Below are 12,952 nucleotides of genomic sequence, written 5' to 3' on the forward strand. Positions count from 1 at the left end.
TTTTGTTTTTTGATGTGTGCAAATACTATCTTAAAGATATGTAACACATCTCTGTAAATAGATACATTTCAAGTCTTAGATTGTTGCAATGTTTGTCAGTGTAAAAGCGTGTAACATGAGAGCCTCAAATGTGAAACAACAGATCATGAGACTTACTTTTTCATGTAGAGAAACAAGCTTGGCCCAGTATTTCTGCCACCTATTTTTAGAAACTTCCACTTTATCCATGACCATGTACAACTGTTCTGGAACTAGATTATCTAATAATCTGTTTTAAAAATAAAATAGAAGATTAGACCACAGCATGACATAATAGCTGTGGTATTGTCTACTCATCATTGTCTGTCCCTTGACTTTTGTCGTAGGGTGCTGTGACAATGTGCATATCATATATTCTCTACAATTAAGTAATTAATAGCTACCTAGTTCAAAGCAAATGACAAATATAGGAATTCAAGCAACTAATTTTACCTAAACAGAAACATTTATTAAACCTCTTGCAGACAGTATCTTGAAACACTAGACACCCTAACCCTATCCTTTTCTAGCTCAATAGAGTACACACTAAAAAAACAATCAGTGCTAAATAAACAAAACAAAAGATCATGTGTCTTAGAATTAAAACCGAACCTGGAAGTTGGTGTCCTCATCATTGCAGGATAATTCAACTCATTGATTTCACTCAGAAGTGTTGAATGAAGAAGATAATTAGAAGCCTGTCAATGACATAAGATTACAATATCTTTTTTTTTTTACAAAACTTAAAATCAGTTAAAATGTTTGATTATTAAAAATAAAAACAACAAGTAAAATTTATAATCAATTTGAAAAAAAAAAACATTTTTCTAATTTTTTTTCTTGTGGTTTTATAAAATATTAGTTAAGAAAGTTCCTTCAGAATCTCCATATCATACTAAACCTAAATTTTATTGTTAGTGCTTCATTAGCAATAAAGCCATTGGCAGTGCTTATTTATTTGAGAAAAACATTTAAGAATCAGCTAAGTCCTTTAGTCTGTAGAGCCGTTGGAGCACCACACAAGATCTATCAATTCTCTTTCTCCATTCTCCATTCAGCAACATTCTAAAATATGAATAGACACAACACACAGAGAAGTTCATTGAGTGACTACAGACAGACATTTTGATCTTTTTCAAATTCCCTAGTCAAAAAGTAGTGCTGATACAGTCTGACAGAGTATGGAAAAAAATAGCTTTTGCACCATTTGGTTCTGGCCTAAATGGACAGAAGTTGCCCATTTCACGATGACTTGACATGGTTATAATGGAGTGGCTGGTGGTTGTTTTCTATGATTTTTCCAACTTTGCTAGCACATTTTGGTTGAAAAAAGTTTCATTTAAATTTCATAGGGTTGTGTGTGTTGTTTTTGGCACTCATTTTATAAGACTGTGTAACAGGCACAAAAGTTTGGAAGACATGTTGCCTTGCCAATAAGTTCTTGTATATGTAAAGAGAATTTGTATTGTTACACAGTAAAAATTAACCAAATTAAACTGTTAAGTTTGTAGGCCTATAAGTTTGTATAAGAAAAATGTTGATTTTGACTCCTTTGTTATTTGAAGTTGTTTCCCCATTAATATTTTACTAATATAAAATAGCAACATTGTTAGATATGTTTTGGTAAGCAGATCAGTTTTGATGGTGTAAGAATTCTATAGGATGTAAGATCTTAAATTATAAATTGTTAAGTAATTCATTTCTGACATAGACAAAAAAAGAACAAAATACAACGTCATGATAGTTAAAATAGAAATCAGCCTACCTGATGAGAGCTCTTGCTAACTGAATATTGCAGATCTCTTAAAATTTCTTTTTGCCAAGTAGCTGAGAGTGTGTCTTTGGGCTCATGAACCTTAACTGGGTAAGTCTTTCTAAATTCTGTCACCATCTAATCAGAAAAAAATAAAATGTATACCTACATTTCTTTCCAAATACATTATTTTATTACAAGAAATTGTGTAATATGTTAATGAAACAAACTTTTTATGTAAAAAAGAGTAGGTATATAGGCTACCAATATTTAAATACAATGTTAAAAGAAAACTAAAATAGAAAATATTCAAAAATAGATAATACTCTAGCAACTATATCTTACCTGCCATTCTTTTGGTGTATAATCTGGCATTGGAGATTTCCAAAGTCTGATAAAAGCTGAAGCTATTCGTCCATTATCTAATCTACTCCATAGAGCTTCTACTTGACTTTTTCTGACTGTTTTGTGAGTACTTGCATCTAGGCTTAAAATAATGCCTCGTGTTTCAGGTACATGATGCAGAGGAATGGTTGTTCTTTCTGTGACATCTTCAAATTTATTGATTAACTGATGCATGGAGATAGCTTCTTTATCCAGGTCCACTGGGTCGCTAAAAGTTAAAAGAGAATTCAGAATTATTTAGCACATCAATAGAATAAGAAAAAAGTATAACATACATTGGCTAATTAAATTATCAACTGAACTACTTGAAAACACTATAATTATACTAAATAAATACATTATTTGATCAGTGATTTTCTAAAAATTACTGCTTTGATATGATGACTACTTATACCATAAATAAAAATAAAAAAATTTGATTAATTTAAAAAAAAGTATCCTCACTATAACATGCTCTCCATTGTTAATGGACAACCAAAAAAAATTAATAATACAAATTAAAGTGGAACTGTTCTATTTCAATTAGAAATAATAAACAGCACCAAATCTAATAAAACAGGCATTGCAATTTATTTTTATCTCCTTCAGAACCAAAACTTGAGTATAAACAAATGATTACTTAGCTAATGAACTTTAAAATAAAATAATTTTTATGACTGAATTAAAAAAATAAATAAATATAAAGGATTATTCTAAAAAAATTATATGATTTGAACTAAAACTAAACTTCAACTTCATTTTGTAGATTTAGTTAAAGATTAAAATCTTGAAGATGATGTCAAGTTACATTGCTAGAACTGTGAGACTTTATCAAGTCTTCATCTGATAAATATTGAACATAACTTGCCTATAAGAAGTCTCTTCTTGGTTAAAAGAGTTGGTCACTTTACTTATTGGAACTCTCTGGTTCACCTGGAATAGTTTTGATTATTTAAGCTCTACATATTTAGCATTGACAAAGATATTGAAACTTTATGCAGCTTTAGATCACCATAACTTAAGGTAATTCATTTAGAGCTGCAAGATAACAACTGTTTTTAACATCAAAGGTTACTACTAAAATTTCATTTCAAAATTTAAAAGCAAAGACTATCAATATTCATACTAAATACCTCATCTCTGGAGAAATTCTGAGCAGCAGAATTGATCTCTAATGGGAAGACTAACTGACCAGTAAGAGTGACCACTTTAGGACTATCTTTCATGGGCTTCTTCATTAGCCTGATGTATGTCTTACCACCCATGATGTGGAGTGGGTTCTGCCAGTCAAACTGATATGGAAGTTGTCCAACAAATCCAACTTTGTAGCCCAGGACATTTAAATCATAGAACTTGTTTATCTAGGCACAAATATAAAGAAAGCAATCACAGTAAATTATGTATACCTTTGAGTGAAGAAAATATTTTATTTATTTAATGTATTACTTAATTGTAGAATTATAAATAATTTATGTGTGTAGAAGTCTGTTGATAAAACATATACAAAATATAAAGTTTAAAAAAAATGTACATGGTCTTTGACTAAATTTCTCAAATACAGCAAATTACAATCATGCAAATATCAGCCAATTATTTTGATAGCCCTCGAGATTTTGAATATAAAAAAAAAAAGTTAAAATAAATTTGAATATAATTCTTCAAATATGAAAATGAAGGATTACTATTGAATGTGTTCAAAGGTATGTTAACAGTACTTACTGGGATAACTTTGTGAGCACACAAAGGTAGCTGATCAACATGTGTTGCAGTAAAGTTATTTGTTAAAGTCACTGACTCAGCATATTGTTGTATCAAAAACTTTACTAAAGGTTTATTCTGGATTGAAAAAAAACAACAAAAAAAACAACTACTCATTAATGTCTGTTTATAGATCATTATCAAGAAATGCATGTCAAATTCAAAAATGGAAAGATTAAAAAAAAATAAAAATTAACATTCACTTACAAGCTCTGGGACAATGCTGACTAATTTAAACTTTCTAGCAGATAGATCATAAGAAATGTTTTTCTGAATGGGCATAGCAAACTCTACAAGTGCACGAAATGATGCTACTCGTTTCATATAATGTGCATCTAGTCCCATAGATCCATAAATTTCCATGACACCTCTAAGAGAGAACATATAAGAATTTACATTAAGCATTACAGACAAACCTTATTTTAGAAATATCAATTCTTAGCGCTATTAACGTGTTTGTGTTTGTAACAGTGTATAAAGAAAATCCTAGGTATCACTACAAAGACTACATCAAAAATGAAGAAATCAGAAGCAGAATTAATACAGAAACAGGACCCCACGATGACCTACTTGTTACTATAAATAAAAAAAAACAAGCTTTAACTCTATGGCCATATCATTAGATTTTCAGGGCTCACAAAGACCTTACTTCTGCAAAAAGAAGAAGAGGCAGAAAGAGAAAGTGATCGGAAGACAACATCAAAGAATGGACAAGGCCTGTCATTGAAAGAAATTCAATGAGGAATGGATTTGATTTGATTTTAGGCACATCAGCACAATTTAGGCCATGTCGTGCCTGCATTCCCTTAAGGACTACTCTCTCTCTACATAACAAGGGCTAAATTCTATACAGTAAAATCATTAAAATCAAGGTCTATTCACAGTTAAAATAGTAAGGATAGTAAAAATTTAATAATTTGGTAAAAATCTAATGAGGAATGGAGAAAGGTGGGCAACAGATCTTGTGTGGAGCCCAAACAGTTTATATGACTAAAGTAAAGATGAAGAAGAAGGATGTAATTATCTTCTCTTTTAAAGGAACATCTGTAATTTACAAGATACGATGTCTATATATTGAAATAAAATGAAAATTACTTAGGTCTAAAGTCAAGTGATGCAGAAACTTTCTTCGGTGGCCAACCCATCCTTTCATCCTCAAAAATGCTGGGCTCAACAGACAAGGACACAGAACCCTTTACATTTAAGGTTTTTGAGACTTTAAGTTTTAAAGACACAGGGTAGCCAGCCTCAGTTGGGAGGGTCATCTTTGTGTTCATTAAGTAGTACATGGTCTTGACATCTAGTGGAAGACTTGGGAAGACACTACTTGAGTTGTTGTAAATGGACATTTTGCCTAAAAAAAATAATTTGTTCATTTGTATTTATTACAAAAGTAAAGGTTCATATTTTTTATGTCAGTACAAAACTACTAAGTAGCATATGTACCATTCGCCATGAGAGAGCTGATATATTCAGACAGATCCAGATATCTCAGTTCATGACCCATCACTCTCAGGTATAGATGTGCAGCAGGCATTCCACCCTTTCTAGATTGGATTTTAAGCTGAGGAAAATTATAAAGTAACATTTATTTCATTTCTTTTTTTAAAAAGATACTTTTTATTCACAAAAATTTAAAAAAACAAAAAATATGATAATGAATTTGAAAATTCCAGAGTCTACTTACAACTTTAAATATATCTTCAATCATTTCTTGAGGTGATGTACTTTTCTTGTTCCGTTTCAACATGTCAAAGATTGATTTATTCATTGTTAGTAGACCTTGTGGGCCAAATAGTTTGTTAAGAAACTGGCTTACTTCCATAGAATTAATGCCAACCTACACAAAAAAAATAATAGTTGCACTTAAAATACAAGAAAAAGTTACAAACTGTAGCATTGAAAGGAAAAAAAAGGGAATGCAAAGTCTGGTTTTATCACAATTTCTACTGTGATTTCATGATGTGATGGCACTAATTACAATACAGAAAAAGGTCTGTCACACACTTGCCAATATGATTAGAATTTAGTGGGTGACTGTGACAAGTAGTTATTTATTTCGTTTTTGGCTATTTTATTGAATTAAGAATGTTCGTTAAATTTGTTTGTAGTACCTACTCAGGTGTTGCTGGAAATGAATAGTCACTGAACTAGTTATAGATGAGACATTTTTCCTGATCCTTAAAAAATTTGAGTTAAATATATATTTGATCAATGCAACATCAGAGCTGTCCGAGCTAAGGAATGATGACTGGCTAGGGTAACAGCAGAGGACATGTCGCTATGGCAAAGGGTGATGATGGCTGCTCTGTCTTGAAAGGATGAAGCTGGGACTTGAGATGAACTCCATTTGGCAAATGAGCAGGAAAGACTACTCCTCCCAAAGTGCAATAAGAGAATATGTCATGCTGCCTAATGCCTCATAGCCACCATACAAGTAAATTGACTTTCCGAACAGGTCCTCCAGTCATGCAAGACATGTAATACTGTTTCCTTTGACTCTCCGTAATAATGGCATTGGGAGTCATAGTTCAGATGGAACTGGGCAAAATATGCACTGATAAGATAACATATCCCATCTTTTTGTGCTCTTTGCCATTTTAGGATTTTAGAAATCAGTTATAGAGATCGGGTGTCAAACAAGGAAATCCTATGCCCAACTTGGAGTCGACCACTTAGTGAAGTTGTGGCAGAGCATCCCCTGGGGTTTGTGGGACATGTTCTCCAACAAAATGAGCTATGCATACCAAGAGTTGTGATGACATGGAGACTATTATGAGGAAAGCACAAACAGGGATGTCCACATATAACTTGGTGCGACACTTTCACAGAGGACTTTAGACACCAGTTGGGAAGAGGCTTCTGACATTGCCAGTGACAGATCTTTGTGGAGACAGCTTTCCGCCCAATGACGTGGGAGGATCTAAGTCTAAGTAAGTATGTCTTAACCATCCCAACGGATTGTTGCAGTACAGGTAATGCAAAAGCTTTGTCACATCTCTCCAAGGATTTCCATCATTTCTCATTGTTTCACTTTTGTGTCACATTCTTTGTCTATGTCAACTCAAGGAATTAAAATTGTTTGAATGGGAGAACCTATGACAAGCTGTCATCTATCCAGGGAAACAAGCATAGCTGCAAAACCTTTTGAGGCACAGTCAGTCTGTTGTCACTCACTTTCCAACATTTCTACTTGTGCTAAGGGAAGATAACTTAGCAGTGAAAGAAATAATAAGTAATAATAACTCATGTACATAAACTAACAGGCAGCTAATTTCTTTAAGCCAGTGAATGGAGATAGAGGAAGTGTATGCTCATAACATAGTAAATAAAATAAGGAGAAGTTAATAGAGAAGAAGAATAGTAACTTTTAAATGCATCCTGATGCAAATGAAAAGTTATACATAGCAAGTGCTTAGACATTTTATCACAGTAACTAACTTCCATTTGAATGCAAATTAGCAACAGCAACAAAAATAGATCTACAATGTGAAACAATACTTTAGGAAACATTAAAACAGTTCATAGGAATGAATATTAATTCATATCTCTACCTCAAGGAAATTGCTGTAAAGTCCAAAGACATATGTGTCCAGATTGAATGACCAACTCTCAAACCGATTCATTGATCCTATGGAAGTGACACTCAGGACTTTGCCAATTTTAGCACTATCTAGAATATAATAGAAGTAAACATTTCATACATTTTTTTTTAACATTTAAACATAAACAACATAATCAACACTCTGTGCGGCAGTGCTGAATAACTGAAGAAAACCGCACACTATTTTTCCTTGGCACAGTCTGCAAAAGAGCTGACAGCTAAGCAGCAAAAAGCGGGCTAGAAGAAGAAGAACATTTAAACCAGAACTTTCAGTCTTTTTAATTTCCAGCTAATCAATTAAAATATTAGGTTCTGAAAATTCACACTAATATATAATAAATAATATCCATTTTGTAGCATGAAAGAATCAATATTGTCTTACCATACATTTTGGTCACAAGGTTTGTAAAAGATCGCTGATAATTTAGATTTGACCTTGGAGCAAACTTGAGGGCATCAGAACAGTTTTTGACACTTTAAAAAAAAAGTGATGTGAATGTATAGACTGATTAAACATGACAGTTTGGAACAAATGCAAGCTCATTTATTATTGAAGTAAAAATAATCAAAATTAATGTAGTCCTCATAATGTTCAACTAAGCATCAGTATATATATGAGGAACTAAATTGCTGTTTCTTTTAGAGCTAAAATTTTATTAATTTGAAATGATGTTTATAGACAGAAGAATCCAAGTAGAATTAAAGTAGTGCAATACGCTATCAAAATTTATAAAAGTCTTAATAAAGCAGGCAGATGTTATTATATAACTTGTAGATCAAAATAATTAGTACTTTGTAATAAAATAAACTTAGTTTTGTCTAGGACTGTGGTTTTAGTAAATGACTGGCAATGGAGAGGATAATGTTGTAATAGTAAACTATGAATTTGAATATTCAAAAAATAATTTTAGTATTATAAGATACCCTTAAGCAAGGTTTCTCAACCTGAGGGCCACGAAGACAGTTATTTTTATTCAAGGAAGAAAAAATCTTGTTTACTTGCATTATATATAACCCTATTAAGAAAGCTGACATTATTACCAATGTTTAGAAAATTAAAATAATACAATCAGGACTGTTTCATCTTGTAAGTAGGATCTTTATACTGTTTTTGTCAATGGCATTTAAAACACAATCCAATTATAATGTTTATGTAAAGATGAGATTTCAATATGCCTGTCAGGGCTATTATAACTTTTATTCTTATTCTAATTATACCGTTCCTTCTCAGGTCACAATAGTCACAATTCTTGAGACTATCATACCAGCACTCTATTGTCATCTTTCTTATGAGAAAAACAGTTCCACTACAAGATGCTTTGATTAACACAAAGATACATTGGAAACTACCATGCTTATTGAGACATAGGTGTGTGCTTATTGAGACATAGGTGTGTGCTTATTGAGACTAAGACTAAGACTGCTTTATTGATCCTTACGGAAATTTGTTGTGATTAGACATAGGTGTGCTATATTGTCTCAAATGTCCTACATGTTCCAGGCCCTTCTTTATTGGACTTAATTATTCAAAAAAAATATAAATATATATAAAAATATTGTACAGGAGCTAATGGATCATACTCTGCTCCACCATCGACTTTTACGTATAGCTAAAATTTTAATTTCATGAATATAACTTTAAATATGTTTTACTTACAATGTAGTAAATGGATAAAATGTTGTGTTAGCATGAGAAGACAAATAGCTAAGAACCAAACCAGAAACATAAGCATCCTTTTCTGAGTTTAAATTTCTAGCAATAGTCTGAATGACAGGAAGTTCTGGATGGAGTTGCATCAACGTTATGAAAGCCCAGCTGCGGACCTCATTCACCTCCGTCTTGTCATTATAGACTGCCAGCAAAGTTTTCAAAGACTGAAAAAAAATATAGTATAAAGAAAACTGAGAAGTTAATCTTCCTTTTATGACTCTCAGAATAATTAGATTGACCATTAATTCAGTTTTTAATGGAACTTCAATAGATTGAATAGAGAAGAATCCACTTTATTTTAAGTTGTAAGGGAATAGGGTGTACCTTCAAATTATCAGAGCTCAATTTACAATTCAACTAGGGAAATTGTGATAAAACTGATATTCTACAAAATTAATGCCATTGTAAATGCATAATCAAGTAAGGGTACTTCATATGAAGTGAATATGAATGAAGCAAAATTTTTTTTAGCTATACAAGTTCAAATTATCTGGGTTCTTCTGTATTTCTTTTTATTAAATTATATATGCTGTGATATATCAGCTGCACACTTGTTAAAGATTTTAAATTTGAAATTTTTTAACATGATATTGTGAGCATCATGGTGATAACGTGTAGTATAATAGTTGTTTTTTTTTTTTTTAAATAACTGCAGCTTTTCCCTTCTCAAAATAAAAATTGTTTATGTGTACTATTAGCTAAAAATAATTTAAATTAAATGGTAATCACATTAAATGAAAGTAAAATATTTTCATACTTCTTCCCTCACAGTCCTGTCAAAATACATTCTTCTGTGTCCCAAAACAGCAAGAATACGAAAATACAGGTGCGGTTCATGATTGGCCAGAATTTTATTGAAAATTGGAACAGCATGAGGAAGTCCTGAATTGCTCAAAGCTTTTAGGCCCAATATCTTGCTATGTTTTGAACCACTTACAACCAATTCATTGATTGTCTGAAACAGTTTTAAATCTTGTTATGTTTTTTTTTATAACTATTTAAAATTAATTTTTAAGCTAAGATATTTTAAAGCACTAAGAACAAAATTACATCAACAATATTTTTTCCGAGTTTGTCAAAACTGTTGACAATTTTGTAACGCTTTTCTTCAACTTCTCTTTTCTTCTGAACCAGGGCTTCACTGTTCTCAGTTTGCAGAGTCTGAAAAAACAACAACAACAATTAATAACTGAAATCCACTAAAATAACATATTGTAATTAATTAGGGAACAGACTCTTTCTTTTGTATATGTAATCTGTAGTGCTAAATTACATTTTAAAAATGATTTCTATAGTTTTTTCTATTCAAATTACAAACTAAATATGTTTTAACATTTTATTAATCGTAATATTTTTTAAATGTAAAAACGAAAAAACTAACCAGCATCAGTTGCTCAATTTTCATTAACTCTTTAAGTTGTCTATTTTTTGCTTGAGCAAGTTTATATCCTAGAGAGCCTAGACTTAGGTAAGCTGTTTGCTTCATAACTGGAGACATCTTATCTTGCTGTTTAACCAAACTCTGTTCAAATATAAAAATAAAAGATTGCTTTGTAAGATGGTGAATAAAACAAAAACATTTGATTTGTATGAAAATGAAATAGAAATGTAAAAGTAAATATAAATATAAATTGAATCCCACTTACTATGAACTTGTTGATTAATGTTTCAGTGGGTGTAGCCTTTAGTGTTAATATGTTGAAAGCTATAGCACATTTCTCAAAGTCAAGGTCTTGTGAACAAATATCTAAAACCTGATTCACAGCAGCCTCAGTTCCAACATGGGGCAAAACATTAAATAAAATTTTTCTGAAAAGTTATAAAGACCAAGATTAAGTGTGAAAATAAAGGATGTTAAAACACTAACAACAGATTTTTATGATTAAAGAGCAGCTCCATTAACACCAATATAACTTTATATAACTTTCTTCACTGACGTAAGGTATTCATTATCACTGAAAAGAGTCCTTTAATAATAAGTATAGAATTCAAAATAATTTAAATAAATAGAATCTAAAAAATGCATTAAAACCTAGCATGTTGTTCTGTTTGATTAAGAGAGTGTGTGAGTTTCTCCCATAGAGATTTGATAACAGTTCTTGGACTAACACTAAGCATTTCAACCACAACTCCTAGGTGTACCAAAGACTCTCTGGAAGCAATGTTTAAATTGTTGTCTGCTGCTTGTTTAAGCTGGGAAATAATCTGCAAATGAAGTAAAAACATGTTCATTAGTTATGAGGAATCACAAAATAAAATATCAATTTAATAAGAATACAATATTCTTTTGTTATAGCATGAATATTAGTTATAGAGTAGACATTTTTCTCTGGACATAGAACAACCATTTCCTTTCAAAACAAAATGAGAATTTAACTTTAAAAACTACTACGTCTGAAAGTTCAGTAGTAACATGATACTTATAGAGTAGAATATTTTGGTTATGAGTGTGTATGTGTTTTTCATGTGTGAATGTCGTTCGTATGTGCATCTATATTGGGCATCTATATTGCTATTGTACAGTATTTACGCTGAGGTTGTCAATTGCAGTCAAACTGAATTTCCATTTGATTGGATCAATAAAAGTTATCTTATCTTATCTTAATAGTAAATAGTATTTGATTCTTCTATTTGTATGTTAAATTCAAGTCAACTGGAGACTATAGTCAATCAATATGTAAAACAAAAATAACTTAAGTCTTTAGTACATACAATAACTATCAACCATTTTACTTCTAGATTTGTAAACAAAAGTTTTATTTAAAGTCTGTTCAAAATGTGTTAGGGACTCCACATCATGTCTTCTATTCTCACTATCTCTTCTATATCTCTCACTTTGAAGAAAAGATCTTTAAACACAAAATGCATGTGATTGCTTCCATGATATTACCTTGTCCAATTAATAATACTTTGAATTGTCTTAGTGTATTGACAGTAAAATCTAAATAAAATGTAATTTGTTCATAAAGATTCTCAACAACAACAAACATATTTCAGTATTATTTTACTTTTTTTTCTAGTAAATAGACTAATTTTAAAGATTAAAAAATTTGAGAAGACAAATAAATAAAAATGCACAATATAAATTCTTAGAAAGTAATTTTTGTTGCAAAACAAACCCTACTTCAATTTAAAAAATCCCTAAATCAAACTTACAGCATCCACGGAGTAGACTTCTAAATCAGGTTCCTTACAGCTCTTTTTAGATAGCTCAAAGGGATCTTGGCAGTCGACTGATTTGCTTGGCAGTGACATAATCAATGATACTTTCAAACTAAAAACATCTGGTATATCAATGGCAGACTTCTTGACTTGAATCAGGGACAGGGTTTGACTAATAGTAAATTGAAAAACAAAAGAAAAATAGTACTTGTTGGTAATTACAACATATTTTAGTTAAAAGGTTATCCTCTAAAAATGTATATACTTTATTTTACAATTAATATCTAAAATCACACTATTTCACAAAACAAAATAGTAAGACTATATATTGAGTTATTATAAACAGAAAAATGTCAACAATGATATGCACAATAGCACAAAACCCTAACATAGTTTGACAATTCACACAGCCTTTGGACAGATAAAATAAGGTGGCAAGATAAACAATGAAGAAGGGCTTCAAGAGAAGGGTGCCTTCATGTTCACATAATGTCACAAGGCCAACTTCCACAAGACATTCTGTATAGTAATCTAATAGAATTCAGGGGAGTTACTGGTCGAC

The 12,952-nt window shown here is 31.1% G+C and overlaps 1 protein-coding gene across 3 annotated transcripts in view; it reads right to left on the reverse strand.

The window, feature by feature from the left end:
* Positions 1 to 12,952, reverse strand: part of LOC106063555 (uncharacterized) — a 38,713-nt gene that overhangs the window by 19,993 nt on the left and 5,768 nt on the right. For all 3 annotated transcript variants that reach the window (XM_056029777.1, XM_056029778.1, XM_056029776.1), the window contains exons 8-27: positions 12,385 to 12,562; positions 11,261 to 11,433; positions 10,875 to 11,037; positions 10,610 to 10,750; positions 10,279 to 10,389; positions 9,986 to 10,183; positions 9,175 to 9,392; positions 7,900 to 7,991; positions 7,468 to 7,586; positions 5,601 to 5,753; positions 5,360 to 5,477; positions 5,009 to 5,267; positions 4,121 to 4,283; positions 3,875 to 3,991; positions 3,289 to 3,516; positions 3,024 to 3,088; positions 2,117 to 2,384; positions 1,784 to 1,909; positions 631 to 716; positions 157 to 268 (exon numbers count right to left, since the gene is read on the reverse strand). In XM_056029777.1, coding sequence (XP_055885752.1) covers positions 157 to 268; positions 631 to 716; positions 1,784 to 1,909; positions 2,117 to 2,384; positions 3,024 to 3,088; positions 3,289 to 3,516; positions 3,875 to 3,991; positions 4,121 to 4,283; positions 5,009 to 5,267; positions 5,360 to 5,477; positions 5,601 to 5,753; positions 7,468 to 7,586; positions 7,900 to 7,991; positions 9,175 to 9,392; positions 9,986 to 10,183; positions 10,279 to 10,389; positions 10,610 to 10,750; positions 10,875 to 11,037; positions 11,261 to 11,433; positions 12,385 to 12,562 — 3,088 coding nt within the window. The remainder of the gene's footprint in view (positions 1 to 156; positions 269 to 630; positions 717 to 1,783; positions 1,910 to 2,116; positions 2,385 to 3,023; positions 3,089 to 3,288; positions 3,517 to 3,874; positions 3,992 to 4,120; positions 4,284 to 5,008; positions 5,268 to 5,359; positions 5,478 to 5,600; positions 5,754 to 7,467; positions 7,587 to 7,899; positions 7,992 to 9,174; positions 9,393 to 9,985; positions 10,184 to 10,278; positions 10,390 to 10,609; positions 10,751 to 10,874; positions 11,038 to 11,260; positions 11,434 to 12,384; positions 12,563 to 12,952) is intronic.

This window comes from Biomphalaria glabrata, chromosome 5 (assembly GCF_947242115.1).
Source record: "Biomphalaria glabrata chromosome 5, xgBioGlab47.1, whole genome shotgun sequence".
NCBI lineage: Eukaryota > Metazoa > Mollusca > Gastropoda > Planorbidae > Biomphalaria > Biomphalaria glabrata.